The 13,176-nt window shown below is 51.8% G+C and overlaps 1 protein-coding gene across 5 annotated transcripts in view; it reads right to left on the bottom strand.

Moving 5' to 3' along the window:
* The window catches only part of WDFY4 (WDFY family member 4), a 269,215-nt gene that overhangs the window by 63,728 nt on the left and 192,311 nt on the right, over window positions 1-13,176 (bottom strand). For all 5 annotated transcript variants that reach the window (XM_089314169.1, XM_089314167.1, XM_089314168.1 and 2 more), the window contains one exon: window positions 5,659-5,807. In XM_089314169.1, the coding sequence (XP_089170295.1) occupies window positions 5,659-5,807 (149 nt within the window). The remainder of the gene's footprint in view (window positions 1-5,658; window positions 5,808-13,176) is intronic.

Below are 13,176 nucleotides of genomic sequence, written 5' to 3'. Positions count from 1 at the left end.
ACAGACAACCACCCGGAAGCTCAGATCCCTAGGCTGCAAGATGCAGGCTGAGTGGGACAAAGGGCGGGGGCCCTGGTGAAGTCTCCCAGGCCTTGGAGCACGAGCAGCCAGCTTGGGGGACTGGCCAGGGACCGACGTAAAAGCCAGAGGATGGCCCGGGTGTGACCCGAGATCTTCCTCCCACCTCGCCTGCAGGATGGACAACGATGACCTGTTGGGCCCAGCTGTGGGGGTGACTGGTCATGTGGGCGTCTCAGGAGCCCAGCCCTGTGAGACATCACACTAAGCCTCCTCTAGGAGGGGGAGGGCAGATCGGGAACAATCTAGACCCCAGAAGTGCCAGGAGACGAGTAAGGTTAAACAGAGAGAGTGTCTCACTCTCAGCATAAAGTGGACTTGGGAAGTGCAGCTGGCCTCTCTATAAGGCAGTTCTGTACCTGGGCCATGCCCCCCTCCCCTTTTAGGACCCAAAAAAAGGGCTCTGGGGCACCCCCTCCCACCCTTCTCAGAACAATCCACCCAAGGCCCTCGGCTCTGATGGCTCCAGTGAAAAATGTAGTTTTGGTTCTGGATGTTTCTGCCAGGACACTTTAATTGAAACCTGCTGCTGGCCTAGGCTGCTGTCCATTATTAACATCCCTATCTGGGATGGAGCTGAACTTCTCTGACTCCCAGTGGGGCCATCAGGAGAACCCTGCTTCCTGCCCGTGGCTTGAGTCAAGCACTGGTCCGGCGTGGGGGACTGGTGGGAACAGCACAAGCAGTGACGCTGCATACGGTGGGGGAACTCGGCCAAGGTCTCCGGTTCCTGAGCTGCACGTTTGCTATCTCCACCCTGCAGACATGGCTTCTGGCCATGGCTGCCTCTCTGCTGTGCTGGGCCGGTGGGCTGGGCGACTGCCACGCTCGCTGGCGTCCTGAGCGCGTCCCTGTCATTCCATTCTGTCCTCATCACTGAGCATGTGTTATTGCTACGCCCTTAACTTACGTCCAGACACTGCGTTCCAGACAAAGGAGGCTGTTTGGATACGAGGGACCCGGACTCCAACCCAGATCTACAGACTCAAAAACCCGAGTGCTTGCAACAGGATCTTCTCCCCCACCCGCCTCCCTTGGGACGGGAGGGGTCTCTGGGTTTCACAGAGCTCCTCTCTCCAGCTCTCCCTCCTTTCTATGCAGTCTGTGCTGATTCAGCGACCTCCGACTCCCGCACACACTGGTGGCACAAGGAGCCTTCCGGAAGAAGTAAGATCACTTCTCTCCTGCTTGTAGGAACTGAATATCCACAGAGGGCGGCAATCCTCAGGTGGACCCCCAATTCTCAGCTGAGCTCATTTATATCAAAGACCAGTGAGCTCCCCGGTGCAGTCTGATTAAGGAGCATCCCTCACCCAGCTGCAACTGTGTGTCTTGGACAACACCGCATCCCAGCTGTGCCGCAAAATAACCTGTGTCGGGGCTCCCGAGGCTCGCAGGTAGCAAGGGGCGGCCGATCCACGTTTCTCTTGAGGTAGGGCTGTTGCCACGGTTCACAGGATGCTGTTCACAGCTCTGCCTGACAGCTGTCATGATATATGAAAATTGTCCAGAGTGGTCCTAGCATAACTGTTAATGTTCTTACTAGAGAAACCGCAGTGAGCTAAATAAATGATAGCTGTGATATTGGGTTGACCTGGTCTTTGATAGAAATGGATTTCAGAATGAAATATGCTTGGATTTGTCCTACACTTGAACTTCTCCAATTATCTTCAGAATTACACCTGGAGTCACTCGCCAGATCATAAATCCATTACCAGACTCAACAACTTCCTCCTCTCTCTAGCTATGGAGTCAACCACCGTGCCTCGGACAAGACAGACTTTCAAGAAGCATCTATGAATTGAATTAAACAGGGGATCGAGCCTTGAAACTTCCAACTGATGTGGAAGAATATATTTATTTATTTATTTGAAAGTCAGAGTTACACACAGAGAGGAGAGGCAGAGAGAGAGAGAGAGAGAGAGAGAGAGAGAGAGAGAGAGAGGTCTTCCATCTGCTGGTTCACAACCCAAATGGCTGCAACGGCCAGAGCTACGCTGATCCGAATCCAGGAGCCAGGAGCCAGGAGCTTCTTCCAGGTCTCCCACACTGGGCCATCTTCTACTGCTTTCCCAGGCCACAGCAGAGAGCTGGATCGGAAGTGGAGCAGCCGGGACTTGAACTGGCATCCATATGGGATGCCGGCACTGCAGGCAGCAGCTTTACCTACGACGCCACAGCGCCGGCCTCAAGTGCCTTATTTTAATATCTCAGGTCAAAGGTCCAGTCGGATGTTTTGGGTCCCCACCAAATGAACCAACTGCTAAAGCTTGTGAGCTTGACTCCATGTCATGGGTAGGATTGTGCTCACCAAGAGATGCTGATATCCTAAGCTGCAATATACAATGTGACTGCTTTTGGAAATAGGGTTCAAGTCAAAATGCCCCAAATGCAGTATGTGATGTCTTTATAAGAAGGAGGAATTTGCACACAGAGGGACGGTGACATGAAGACACACAGAGACAAGACGCCATGCAAAAGGAGTTCGGACTCCTGCAAGCGAAGGAACACCAAGCCCTGCCCACAAACACCGGAAGCTGGAAGAGGCAAGGGGTGATTGTCTCCTAGGGCTGTCTGAGACAGTAGCGCCCTAACATTTTGACCTCAAACTTTGAGCATCTAGGACTGTGCAACTGTGTATTCCTGTATCCGTGAAAGTCACCCAGGTTTTAATAGCTTAGAAAACGAATACAGCCACCCTGTTTTCAGAAGGAGACCGGCAGTGAGCCCAAGCCAACCTTCTCAGAAGGCTCCTAGTTCCTAAGGAAGGTTCTCAAGTACATGCGTCTAACCACTAATGGGGAATTTGCAGTGTTCTTGAGTTTTATTTGGGATATTTTTTATGGCACATCAGAGAATCTCTTTCAAGGTCTAATGCTCAACTGTGCTCAATTTGATGGCAGTCTTTTAGAGCAACATTTCAGGGTTGACTTAACTTTATTTTTAACAGGCTTATTTATGTATCTTCCTTAGTCTCCATGGTCAAAATAAGACTTACTCCCCATTGATCCGACATGATCTAGGAGCCTGTCAGGGAGAAGTGCATCCTGGGGAATGCTCGCGGGCTACACAAGACCCCCGAGAGACAGCACTGTCTGATTAGCACACACTTCTTGGAGGTATGGTGACTAAAATTACCCGCACAACTCCCAGCTGAGATTCCAGGGCAGTAATCTGTTCTCCCTCCACTCCGACTTGCACTCTAGAAGCATACATTTCCACACGTGGGTGGTCTCTCCTGCCGTTCCAAGTCCAGTCTATGCATATAACCACTGGGCTTCTATCAACAGTGCGAACACAGTCAATTGGATCCTGATTAGATGCACCTCATAGACACAATCTGCCCAATCAATAAGACTTCATCTAACTTTCCCAAGCTGAGCTGGAGGTGCAGAGGGAAGCAGTGGATAATGCAATCATCACATGGGCATGCTATGCATATAGGTAGAGTGGAAAGCATCCATCAATGCTCACTCAGAGAGGCCAGTCTGCAGGCCCATTGTCCATATTGATCAGTATCAATAAAACATGAGCAATAAGATGGGATGAGCGTGCCAAGTATTAATTATGCTCCCTCTGCCTCCGAAAGGCACAGAGGACGCATGGCAATCGGTGAACGTGGGGTATGAATAAAAGATGGAAATTAGTGCAGAGAGAAACGCCAAGCATTCTAAAGCCGATCTACATTAAAGAAGGACGGGCTGGCATCTAGTCTCCCACACGCCTTCCATTCTTGCATCCTGACATAGGCTGGAAATGCTATGACAACTGGGAGCGACACTTCTCAGTGATCGGCAGGGAAGAACCTGAAATCCAGTGGTTCTCAAAGCGTGGTGCCAGGCCAGCGGCAGAATTAGCACGAGTTGGGAAGTTGTGAAAACCTCAGGCACTTGGGGCTGGGGGGAGAGGTGGGGGGCAGTGTTGTGATGCAATGGGTTAAGTTGCCTCCATAGGAGTGACCCTTGGAGTCTTAGCTGCTCCACCTCTGATACAGTGCCCTGCAAACGCCCCTGGAAAATTATCAGAGGATGGCTCAAGTGTTTGGGTCCCTACCACCCACATGGGACACCCAGAGGGAGTCTAGGATCCTGCCTCTGGCTCAGCACAGCCCTAGCCGTTGCAGCCATTTGGGGAGTGAACCAGCAGACAGATCTCTTCCTCTCTCTTTCTCACCCTTTCTCCACTCTGCCTTCCCTACCCTTAGCCACACTCCACCCACCTCCCAGCTCTCTGTAACTCTGCTTTTCAGATAAATAAATGAAATATTTTTTTAAAGAACTTCAGGCACTTGGGACAGGTATTTGGTGTCGTGGCTAAGCCACCACTTGGGACGCCCGCATCCCATATTGGAGGGCCTGGGTTCAGGTCGCAGCTCCTCTCTCTGTTTCAGCCTCCTGCCAATGTGCATCCGGGAGGCAGCAGATGGTGGCTTAAGTAGCAAGATCTGTCACCCACAGAGGAGAGCTGGACAGAGGAACCAATAGATGAGAGCTCTCTCACTCTTTCTCTCTCTCTCTCTCCCTCCTTCCTTCTTCCTTCTCCCTCTCCTTCTCCCTCTCTCTGCTACTCTGCCTTTAGAATAAAATCAGATTAAATCAAGTTTTAAAAATCTTGGGTACTACACAGACCTGCTGGACTAAACACCTGGTGGCAGCCGGACTCAGAAGTCTGTGTCCTAAGGAGCCCTCCCTCCAGGTTAATTCTGATGTAAGCTTGGTTTGAGAGTCACTACGCTAAGGGTATCTTGATGTCGTGCGAACCTCGGGCTAACCAGACTGGGCAAGGCCTGTGTCCACACAAAGACATCTTTGTCTGGAAGTCTTCAAAAGCAAGGATCAAGTGAAAGCATACAGCTTAACAATGGAACTTTTGGCCGGAGTGCAACCACAGCCAATTTGGGTTTGAATGGCTGTGCTTCATAAATGCCAGGGAGCTGACGGTTCAGAGCCCATAGAACCCAAGAAGGCCAAGTGCACTGGATCCTAAAGCAGGACCTTCCAGCTTGCTGCCCAAGATCTCTGGTAGTGGTTGCTGTACAATGACTTAAAACTTCTATCCCAATATCACCTCGAGATCTCTCAAGACTCAGACATTCCCTGCTTTCTCAGGGAGCTCCCCCAGCCCCACAGCCCCAGTCCCAGGTCATGCCTCCACATGTGAGCCCCTCAGAGTCCCCACATAGCATGCAACTTGTCCCACAAGGAGAGTGCACAGGGAACTCTTTCCAGAAGAACCCACACAGGCTGCCAATCGCACCTGCGCAGCCTCACAAAGAAACAGTAGTGTCCAGTGGGGAAGCCGACGGGACTGAATTCAGCTCCAGCAGCCCAAGGAAACAGCCCTCATCCTGAATGCATTTCTTTGTCTGCAAGTCTACCACCCACTGCAGGCTTCAGCTTTGGGAGCTGCGGTCATGGGCAGCCTGTGTGGGTAGGTTCTTCTGCTTCATCTCATGGCTCAGCTGCAGGCCCGACCCTGCAGTAAGGACCCGGTGCAGCAGGGATGAACGGGGGTGGAGAGGGTGTGGGAAGGAGACCTGGGGCTCAGGGAAGAGTCTTCTGGAAGCAGCAGGGCACTCACTTGGATAAGCAGTGGTGGGTGCAGTAGACGTCGCCTGTGGGAGACAGGGTGAAGTTCTCGCAGATGTAGAAGTGCTGGTGGCCAAAGAGCAGGACCCCTTCTGAGACCAGATGGCCCTGCACAATCACCAGGGAGAACTTCTGTGTCACCTGCAGGAGAGAGTGCCGGCGTCAGGCGGTGTGGACAGGAAGCGTGCTTGGGTTCTCATGGAGCACGGGAGGGCCGGTGACCAGCCACCCACTGGACACCTGCCGGTGACCAGCCACTCACTGGACACCTGCCAGTGACAACAGTGCCTGGTGAGAATGACTGTGCTGCTGCCCCAGAGCCATGCTCCCGCACCCAGGATCCCGTGAGTTATTCAGACCACGGGAGGCCACCCCGACTCCACCCAGGCACATGGGTGCTATCCATTACCATAGTGAGCACATCAAACTCCTCCCACGTCAAGCCTCTCTCTCACCATGCAGAGTCTTCCACAGTTAACAATGAGGCAAACTCACCAAGGACTGAGAAAATCGACCTCCGTCACAGAGAGGGAGTTTGTCCAGGGGCCGACTGGTAAGAGGCTAAGCCAGGATTCACACTCAGGTCTACCCCAGAGCAGCAACTACAAGAGTGGTACTGCCTCCCCCCGCAAGGCCAAGGCAGGTGCTTCTCAAAGTGCCGTCCCAGACCAGAAGCAGAATTAGCATCAGCTGGGAACTCATTAAAACTCTTGGGCACTTGGGGGAGTGGCAGTGTTGTGGTGCAATGGGTTAAGCTGCCGCCTGCAACAGTAGCATCCCATAGGAGCGCACATTGGAATGCCCGCTACTGCACTTCCGATAAGTGGGGGAGGATTCCGGGGAGGCTCGACTGCTGCCCAGCTCCCTCCCCTTGGACCGAAATGTGTCTCCCCCAGCTGCTGTGGAAATGTCACCACCTTTCTAGAATTGCCTGTGCTGCAGCGAGCACCTGGCCCAAGCTCACGCGTACCTTTCTCTGAGGCAGTCTGAACCAACCACGGTCAACGTGGCGTAGGAAGCTTAGAACCCTCACCTCAGATCAGCCCTGCAAGAGGCCTGGAATCAGCTGAGGCCTTTGCCAAATCAGACTGCATTAGAGACGCACCCCTCCCTCTGCCCGGCCCTACAACCCACACACCCACACACCACTTGCGTGCACATCCCTGGTTCACAGTCAGCTTCCAGGGCAAACTTGGTATGGCCCAGAGTCCTGCATGTGGTAAGCACCAAGTGACCCTTACCCGGATTAAGTCCCTGAAGCAGCGAGTGAGTGGATAAACGGAGGTGGAACATAGAGAGACTTCGACTAAGGACAAGGCCAACTTTGTCTCAGGGTAAATGGTAACTGCGCGCTAGCTCCTGTTAAGCCAAGCCAAGGCAGAACTCATATTCTGGGAAGAAAAAGACAGGTCCCAGGAGATAAGATGTGCACCCAGGGCTATGGTTTCAATGTGGTTTGTTTGCACCAAAACTCATATTGAGGCTTACTTCTCTCAGTAACGGTATTGTAAGAGGGGTGATCAGGCCTTCCAGACAGTTAAGTGCTTTTTTCAAATGAGTGAGTTCTCTTTCTGTAGGACTGGATCAGTTACCATGAGTGTGGTTTTTTTTGAATATTTTTTATTTGTTTTTTTTTTTTTTTTTTTTTTTTTTGTTTTTTGACAGGCAGAGTGGACAGTGAGAGAGACAGAGAGAAAGGTCTTCCTTTGCCGTTGGTTCACCCTCCAATGGCCACCGCGGCTGGCACGCTGCGGCCAACACACCGTGCTGATCCGATGGCAGGAGCCAGGTGCTTCTCCTGGTCTCCCATGGGGTGCAGGGCCCAAGCACTTGGGCCATCCACCACTGCACTCCCTGGCCGAGTGTGGGTTTTTACAAAGCAAGTTTGGTTTCCTTGGCTTGCTCTCTTGCCTCTTCCCTTGCTGTGAGCTCTCTCTCTCTCTCTCTCTCACACACACACACACTGTCACCCTGCAATCTGTCCACCATGAGGCCCTCACCAGAAGCCAGATGCTGCTTCAAGCAGTTTAGACTTTCTCAGCCACCCGCATTTTGAGCCCAAAAAATCAACCTCTTTTCTTTACCCATTACCCAGTGCTGGTATTCTGTTACAGCAACACAAAACGGACTAAGACACAGCCTGGCACTCAATCTGAGCTCCCCCCTCACTTTGGGGAGCTATGGTAGCGAAACTTGGAAATTAGGCATTCCCTGAGGGTTCTGTTTCACGAGAAACACGAACCAGGATTAAGCAAGGCTGCGCCTTTTCTTTACAGTAAGAAGCAGCCTAGAGTTTTGGTTCCTGTGACCAAGGCTGCTACAGGAGGCTGTGCCCCTTAGCCTGCCCGAATCTATTTCCTTGGAAGAGCCACCTTCCAAGCCATCACGTCCTGTTCATCCAGACGGCCATCAGTTCAACGATTATGGTTTCCACACCAGGCTGTGAGCTAGGCTTTGGGAATGCAAGGTGGCCGAAACAAACAAGAACCCTACCCCCATGGAACCTAAAATCCAGCAGGAACATATGGATAACGAACATGCACATCAATGTTCGAACCACCACAACTCATGATATGTGCAGAGACGGAAAAGGCAGGGGACACCGATAAGGCAGAGAAACTTGGGTGGAGCATAACATTTGCTACAGATCCTGAGGCCTGGTGGCCACAAACAAGCTTGGAGGAGACTGTTTTAGGGGAGAGCAAGACAGAGTTCAGCAGTTAGAGAAAGAGGTCAGATGGCTGGAGAGAGGCTGGAAAACAGGAGAACATGAGATACCTCAGCGGGCTCACTGGCTTTTATTCTGGCTGCAGTGGGAAACCACAGGGAGGCTTATTTCCGAAAGACAATGCTGGCTGCTAGGTGGAGGATGGATTGCAAAGGGCCAAGAGGGGAGGAGGTGCTCAGAGGTCTGTGAAAGGGTAGTGGCCCAGTGCGGCGGAGGGAGAGAAGCAGGTGCATCCAAACAAGAAGATTCAGAGTCCATAGGAACTGCCACTAGAATAACTGTGCAAAGCCAAAACAATAAAAAGGTAAAAATAGACCCTACGAGGCAGCGGTAATGGTTCAAGTAATTGGTTCCCTTCCATCCATCTGGGGGGATCTTAGTGGAGTCCTAGGCTCCCAGCATTGGTCTCAGCCCAGCCCTAGCCACTGTGGGCATCTAAGGAATGAATCAGCATCTGGGATCTCTCTCTCTCTTTTTCTATCTTTGCCAAATACATAATTAACTTATAAAACTAGGAAAAATAGAACGACTGAGAATAAATGTCTAAGTTGCAACTTGGGCAACATGGGGTCCCCACTTCCTTTGTCACCTTCCCCAGAGCAAGCACCCCATTACCCCTCTACTGCAGAGCTGGTCCTCAACTTACAATTATTCCTATGACAGCTGACCTGACAGTGGTTGAAGGTGATAGGCCCTCCGTAGAAACCGTGCTTCGAACGTTGATCTTTACCCAGTCCAGTGCTGTGTAGCTCCAGCCTCTCCTGCGAGGCTGGGCAGAACGGTGAGCACAGCTCCTCATCAGCCCCATGGTCACCAGGGAATCAGCCAGCCCTCGGCCTTGTGCTGAGCCAGGACATTCCATGCACTAGTTCTCTGCATGCATTCAATGCATTTTCAACTTACGACATTCCAGCTTACGATGGGCTTATCGGGGATATATAAGCACACAGTAAACAGCATCTACATATTCTCCCAAAGAGCTTATGGATACATACAGCTGGTTTCTGTGTATCTGTTTTACACAAGTAACACATCAGATGCTTACTGTTCTGCATCCAGTCCTCTCCTTGGACTGCCCATCTTGGAGATCCTTCCAAATCAATGCTTGTTTGAAAGCTTACTTATGTTCTTTATTTGAAAGGCAGTGGGAGACACACAGAGAGCAACAGTTGGGTCTGGGCCAAATGAAAATCAGGAGCCAGGAACTCCCATCTGGGTGTCCCATGTGGGTGGTAGGGGCCAAGTTCTTGAGCCATTGTCTGCTGCTTCTTAGAATGTGCATCAGCAGGAAGCTGGATTGGAATCGGAGTGGAGACTCGACCCCAGGCCCTCTGTTACAGGAAGACCTCATTCCAAGTGGTGCTGTGACCCTCTGCACCACAATACCCGCCCCTCAAGACACTTCTTACATCGCACTGTCATTAATCGTTGTAGACTACTCCCTCGCAAGGATGCACAAGGCATTTGCCCAGTCTCCTCTTTATGGTCGTGGTTTCCAATGCTTTGCCATCGCAAGCTATGCTGCAGTGACCGTAGTGGCACATATGTTACTCAGAACACTGGAGAAGATCTGCAAGGTAAGTTCCAGGCCAGAGATGTGGGCATTTTAGATTCTGATAGTGCTGGCCATACTGCCCTCCCAAAGGTGGCTCCAATTTACACTCCTGCCATGGAGGCATGAGCCAGGCTGTTCAAATTTTTCTCCTGTTGCCCATTTGCACAGAGGAGACTCAAAGGAAACTCCATCCTCAAGTTCATGGGGAGATGTGGAGCCGCCGGCAAGCACCACCAGCCTGTGGGCTCAGAAGCCTCTTCTACAACCCCACCGCCGATACCAGGCCCCCATGAGAACCCCATGGTGCCTGCAGCCAGGTCTCAGAGCCCACACCCATGATCTGGTGCTGCCCTTCCAGGACCAGAAAGAACCCAACCACAAGAAAAGCATCGGGTGGGAGCTGGGTTAATAGCTGAGACATTGATTCTGCTAGAAAAGCAGTGGCATTTTAAAAACTGGAGTCTGGACCTGAGTGAACGATTTTACCAGCTCTTCCACTGCAATGAGCCCTGCTAGGGCTCTGCCCCCAGTTTACTTAGGGTGGAGAAATCCCTGGTGCCGCGATTCTATCGACCGCTCTTAAAACAGGGGAGCGTTTGCTTCAGGAGTAGAGCTTTTTTAAGATCAGATGGATGATCCATCCCCCTGCCTGGCGGGTGGCTCACGGAGGAAGCGGCCACACCTCGTTCGGTCACTGGAGCTGGAATCAGTGGGGTGATCTGAAATCTGGCCACAGCGGACACACGGCTTGGTTCCAGGATGCCCTTGCCCCAAGATACCAGAATCTGTGAATGCTCAAGTCCCTAATGTAGAATGGAACAGCATTTGCATATTAAGCCACACACACCCTCCCGATTACTTAGCATACCTAATACCCTGTAAATGCTATGAACGGAACTTTTATGCTATATTGCTTTGGATATTACAAGAAAGTCTGCCTATGTTGAGTACGGATGATTTTTTTTAACATATTTTCAAGGCGCCATTGGTGGGTTCTCTGGCCAACTCTAGTCCCCAATTTTCCAAAACAGCGCAGACTGCTGAGAAAAAGTTAAGCATCAACAAAGGGAGAGGCAGTACAGACCACGAGTCTGCTGGCTACCTCGGGACTCTGGCAGCTACGTCTCAAACCCTGATCACGTCTACACAGGGGAGTCAACCACTCAGTATAATCAAACGAACACTGAGGAGATGCTCTTTTAAAAATGTGCAAAGGTGTATAGACTTGGCAGACGGGCTAAGGAGTGCACCGAGCAGATCTCTTTCCCCAGCTGTGCCGTCTCAGGTTGAGACAAGGAGCAGGGATGCCCCCTGCCTGCCTGCCTGCGCCACTTACAGGAGGCAGCCTACAAGCAGCCACGCCGCCCATCTTCTCTGCAGGCCCAGAGGATCCAGGTGCAAGTGGCAATGCCTTTGACCTTGCTTGGCTGCACCAGCGGGAGGTGAGACTCGCCACGCTTTCTGAAGACTGTGCAGCGTACAGTGCCTGCTGTAATGTGGGCTCGCTCGGGAGCTGCTCAGTGACGATTGCAATCGGAGCACCTTTCTAGCCATCTCTGAAAGCTGCAAACCTTGTGGTCTTGTGGGTCTCGGCTATTTACTCAAAAACAGCATTTATGAGAATCCCTTGGACAGCTTGAAAAAACTCACGTTTGCACTCCACAGGTGCAGAGTGCGGCCCTGGAACCTGTGATGAGCAGCCCAGGAGATTCTGAGGCTGAAGACCAGATGTTGAGACACTGACAGGTGGGCACCAGCTAAGAAAATGAGGTTTCCTGTGATGCAATCACTCCAGGGCGGCGCTGAAGCAGTGCATAAAGTGGAGGCCTGCAGCACCAGCTTCCCCTATGGGCGCCGGTTCGAGTCCCAGCTCTTCCACTTCCAAGTCCGCTCCCTGCTAATGCACCTGGGAAGGCAGCTGAAGATGGGCCAAGTGCTTGGGGACTTGCACCCAGGTGGGAGACCCAGAGGAAGCTCCTGGCTCCTGGCTTCAGCCTGGTCAAGCCCTGGTCATTGTGGCCCTTTGGGAAGTGAACCAGCAGATGGAAGACCTCTCTCTGTCTCTCTTCTCTCTCTGTAACTCTATCAAATAAACGCATAAATCTTTAAAAAATAATAAATAAGTCACTTGCTCATCTTCTTATTCATTTTACAGATGTGCATTCAATATGTGCAGGAACAAAGGGAAATGAGGGGCCAGCACTGTGGCGCAGTGGGTTAACGCCCTCGTCTGAAGTGCCAGCATCCCATATGGGTGCCGGTTCGAGACCTGGCTGTTCTACTTCCCATCCAGCTCTCTGCTATGGCCTGGGAAAGCAGTGGAAGATGGCCCAAGTCCTTGGGCCCTTGCACCCACGTGGGAGACCGAGAAGAAGCTCCTGGCTCCTGGCTTCGATCGGCATAGCTCCGGCCATTGCAGCTAATTGGGGAGTGAACCAGCAGATGGAAGACCTCTCTCTCTCTGTCTCTCGGCCTCTCCTCTCTCTGTGTAACTCTGACTTTCAGATAAATAAATACATCCTTTAAAAAAGGGAAATGAAACATGCCTTCCAGATGTCCCTAGTCTAACTGGGGAAAGAAGGAACAGGAACTCTCTCATAGCATGGGGAGGGGCTGTCCAGGTGAGCCTGACCCGACAGAGGTGAGAAGGGGATGGAAGTGACATCAGGGAAGCATTTCCCATGGAGTTAACCTAAGGCTGGGGTTGGATGTTTGGACAAGTGCTTGAGACACTGTTTAAGATGCCCATGTCACCTGTGGGAGGCCTGGGGCCGATGCCCACCTCCTACCTCCTTCAGCTTTCTGCTCATGCAGACCCTGGGAGGCAGTGGTAACGGCTCAGGGAGCTGTGTCCTTGCCATTCACATTGAGTTCTTGGCTTCTGCTTGGTCCAGCCCTGAACATCGTGGGCATTTGGGGAGTAAACCCAAGAACAGGAACCATCTCTCGCTCCTGCTCTAGCTCTATGTCTGCCTCTCAGATAAATAAACTTTTTAAAAATTATTTACTTATTTATTTGAAAGGTAGAGCTACAGAGAGGCAGAGGCAGGGGCAGAGAGAGAGAGTTCTTCCATCCACTGGCTCAATCCCCAAATGGACGCAATGGCCAGGGCTGGGCCAGGCTGCAGCCAGGAGCCAAGAGCTTCTTCCAGGTCTCCCACATGGGTGCAGGGGCCCAAACACTTGGGCCATCTTCCACTGCTTTCCTAGGCCATTAGCAGGAACCT

This window comes from Oryctolagus cuniculus, chromosome 15, assembly GCF_051225735.1.
Source record: "Oryctolagus cuniculus isolate XC-2025 breed Fujian yellow rabbit chromosome 15, ASM5122573v1, whole genome shotgun sequence".
Lineage (NCBI taxonomy): Eukaryota > Metazoa > Chordata > Mammalia > Lagomorpha > Leporidae > Oryctolagus > Oryctolagus cuniculus.
Note: the sequence above shows the minus strand (reverse complement) of the source record. Positions and strands in the feature narration are given on the sequence as shown.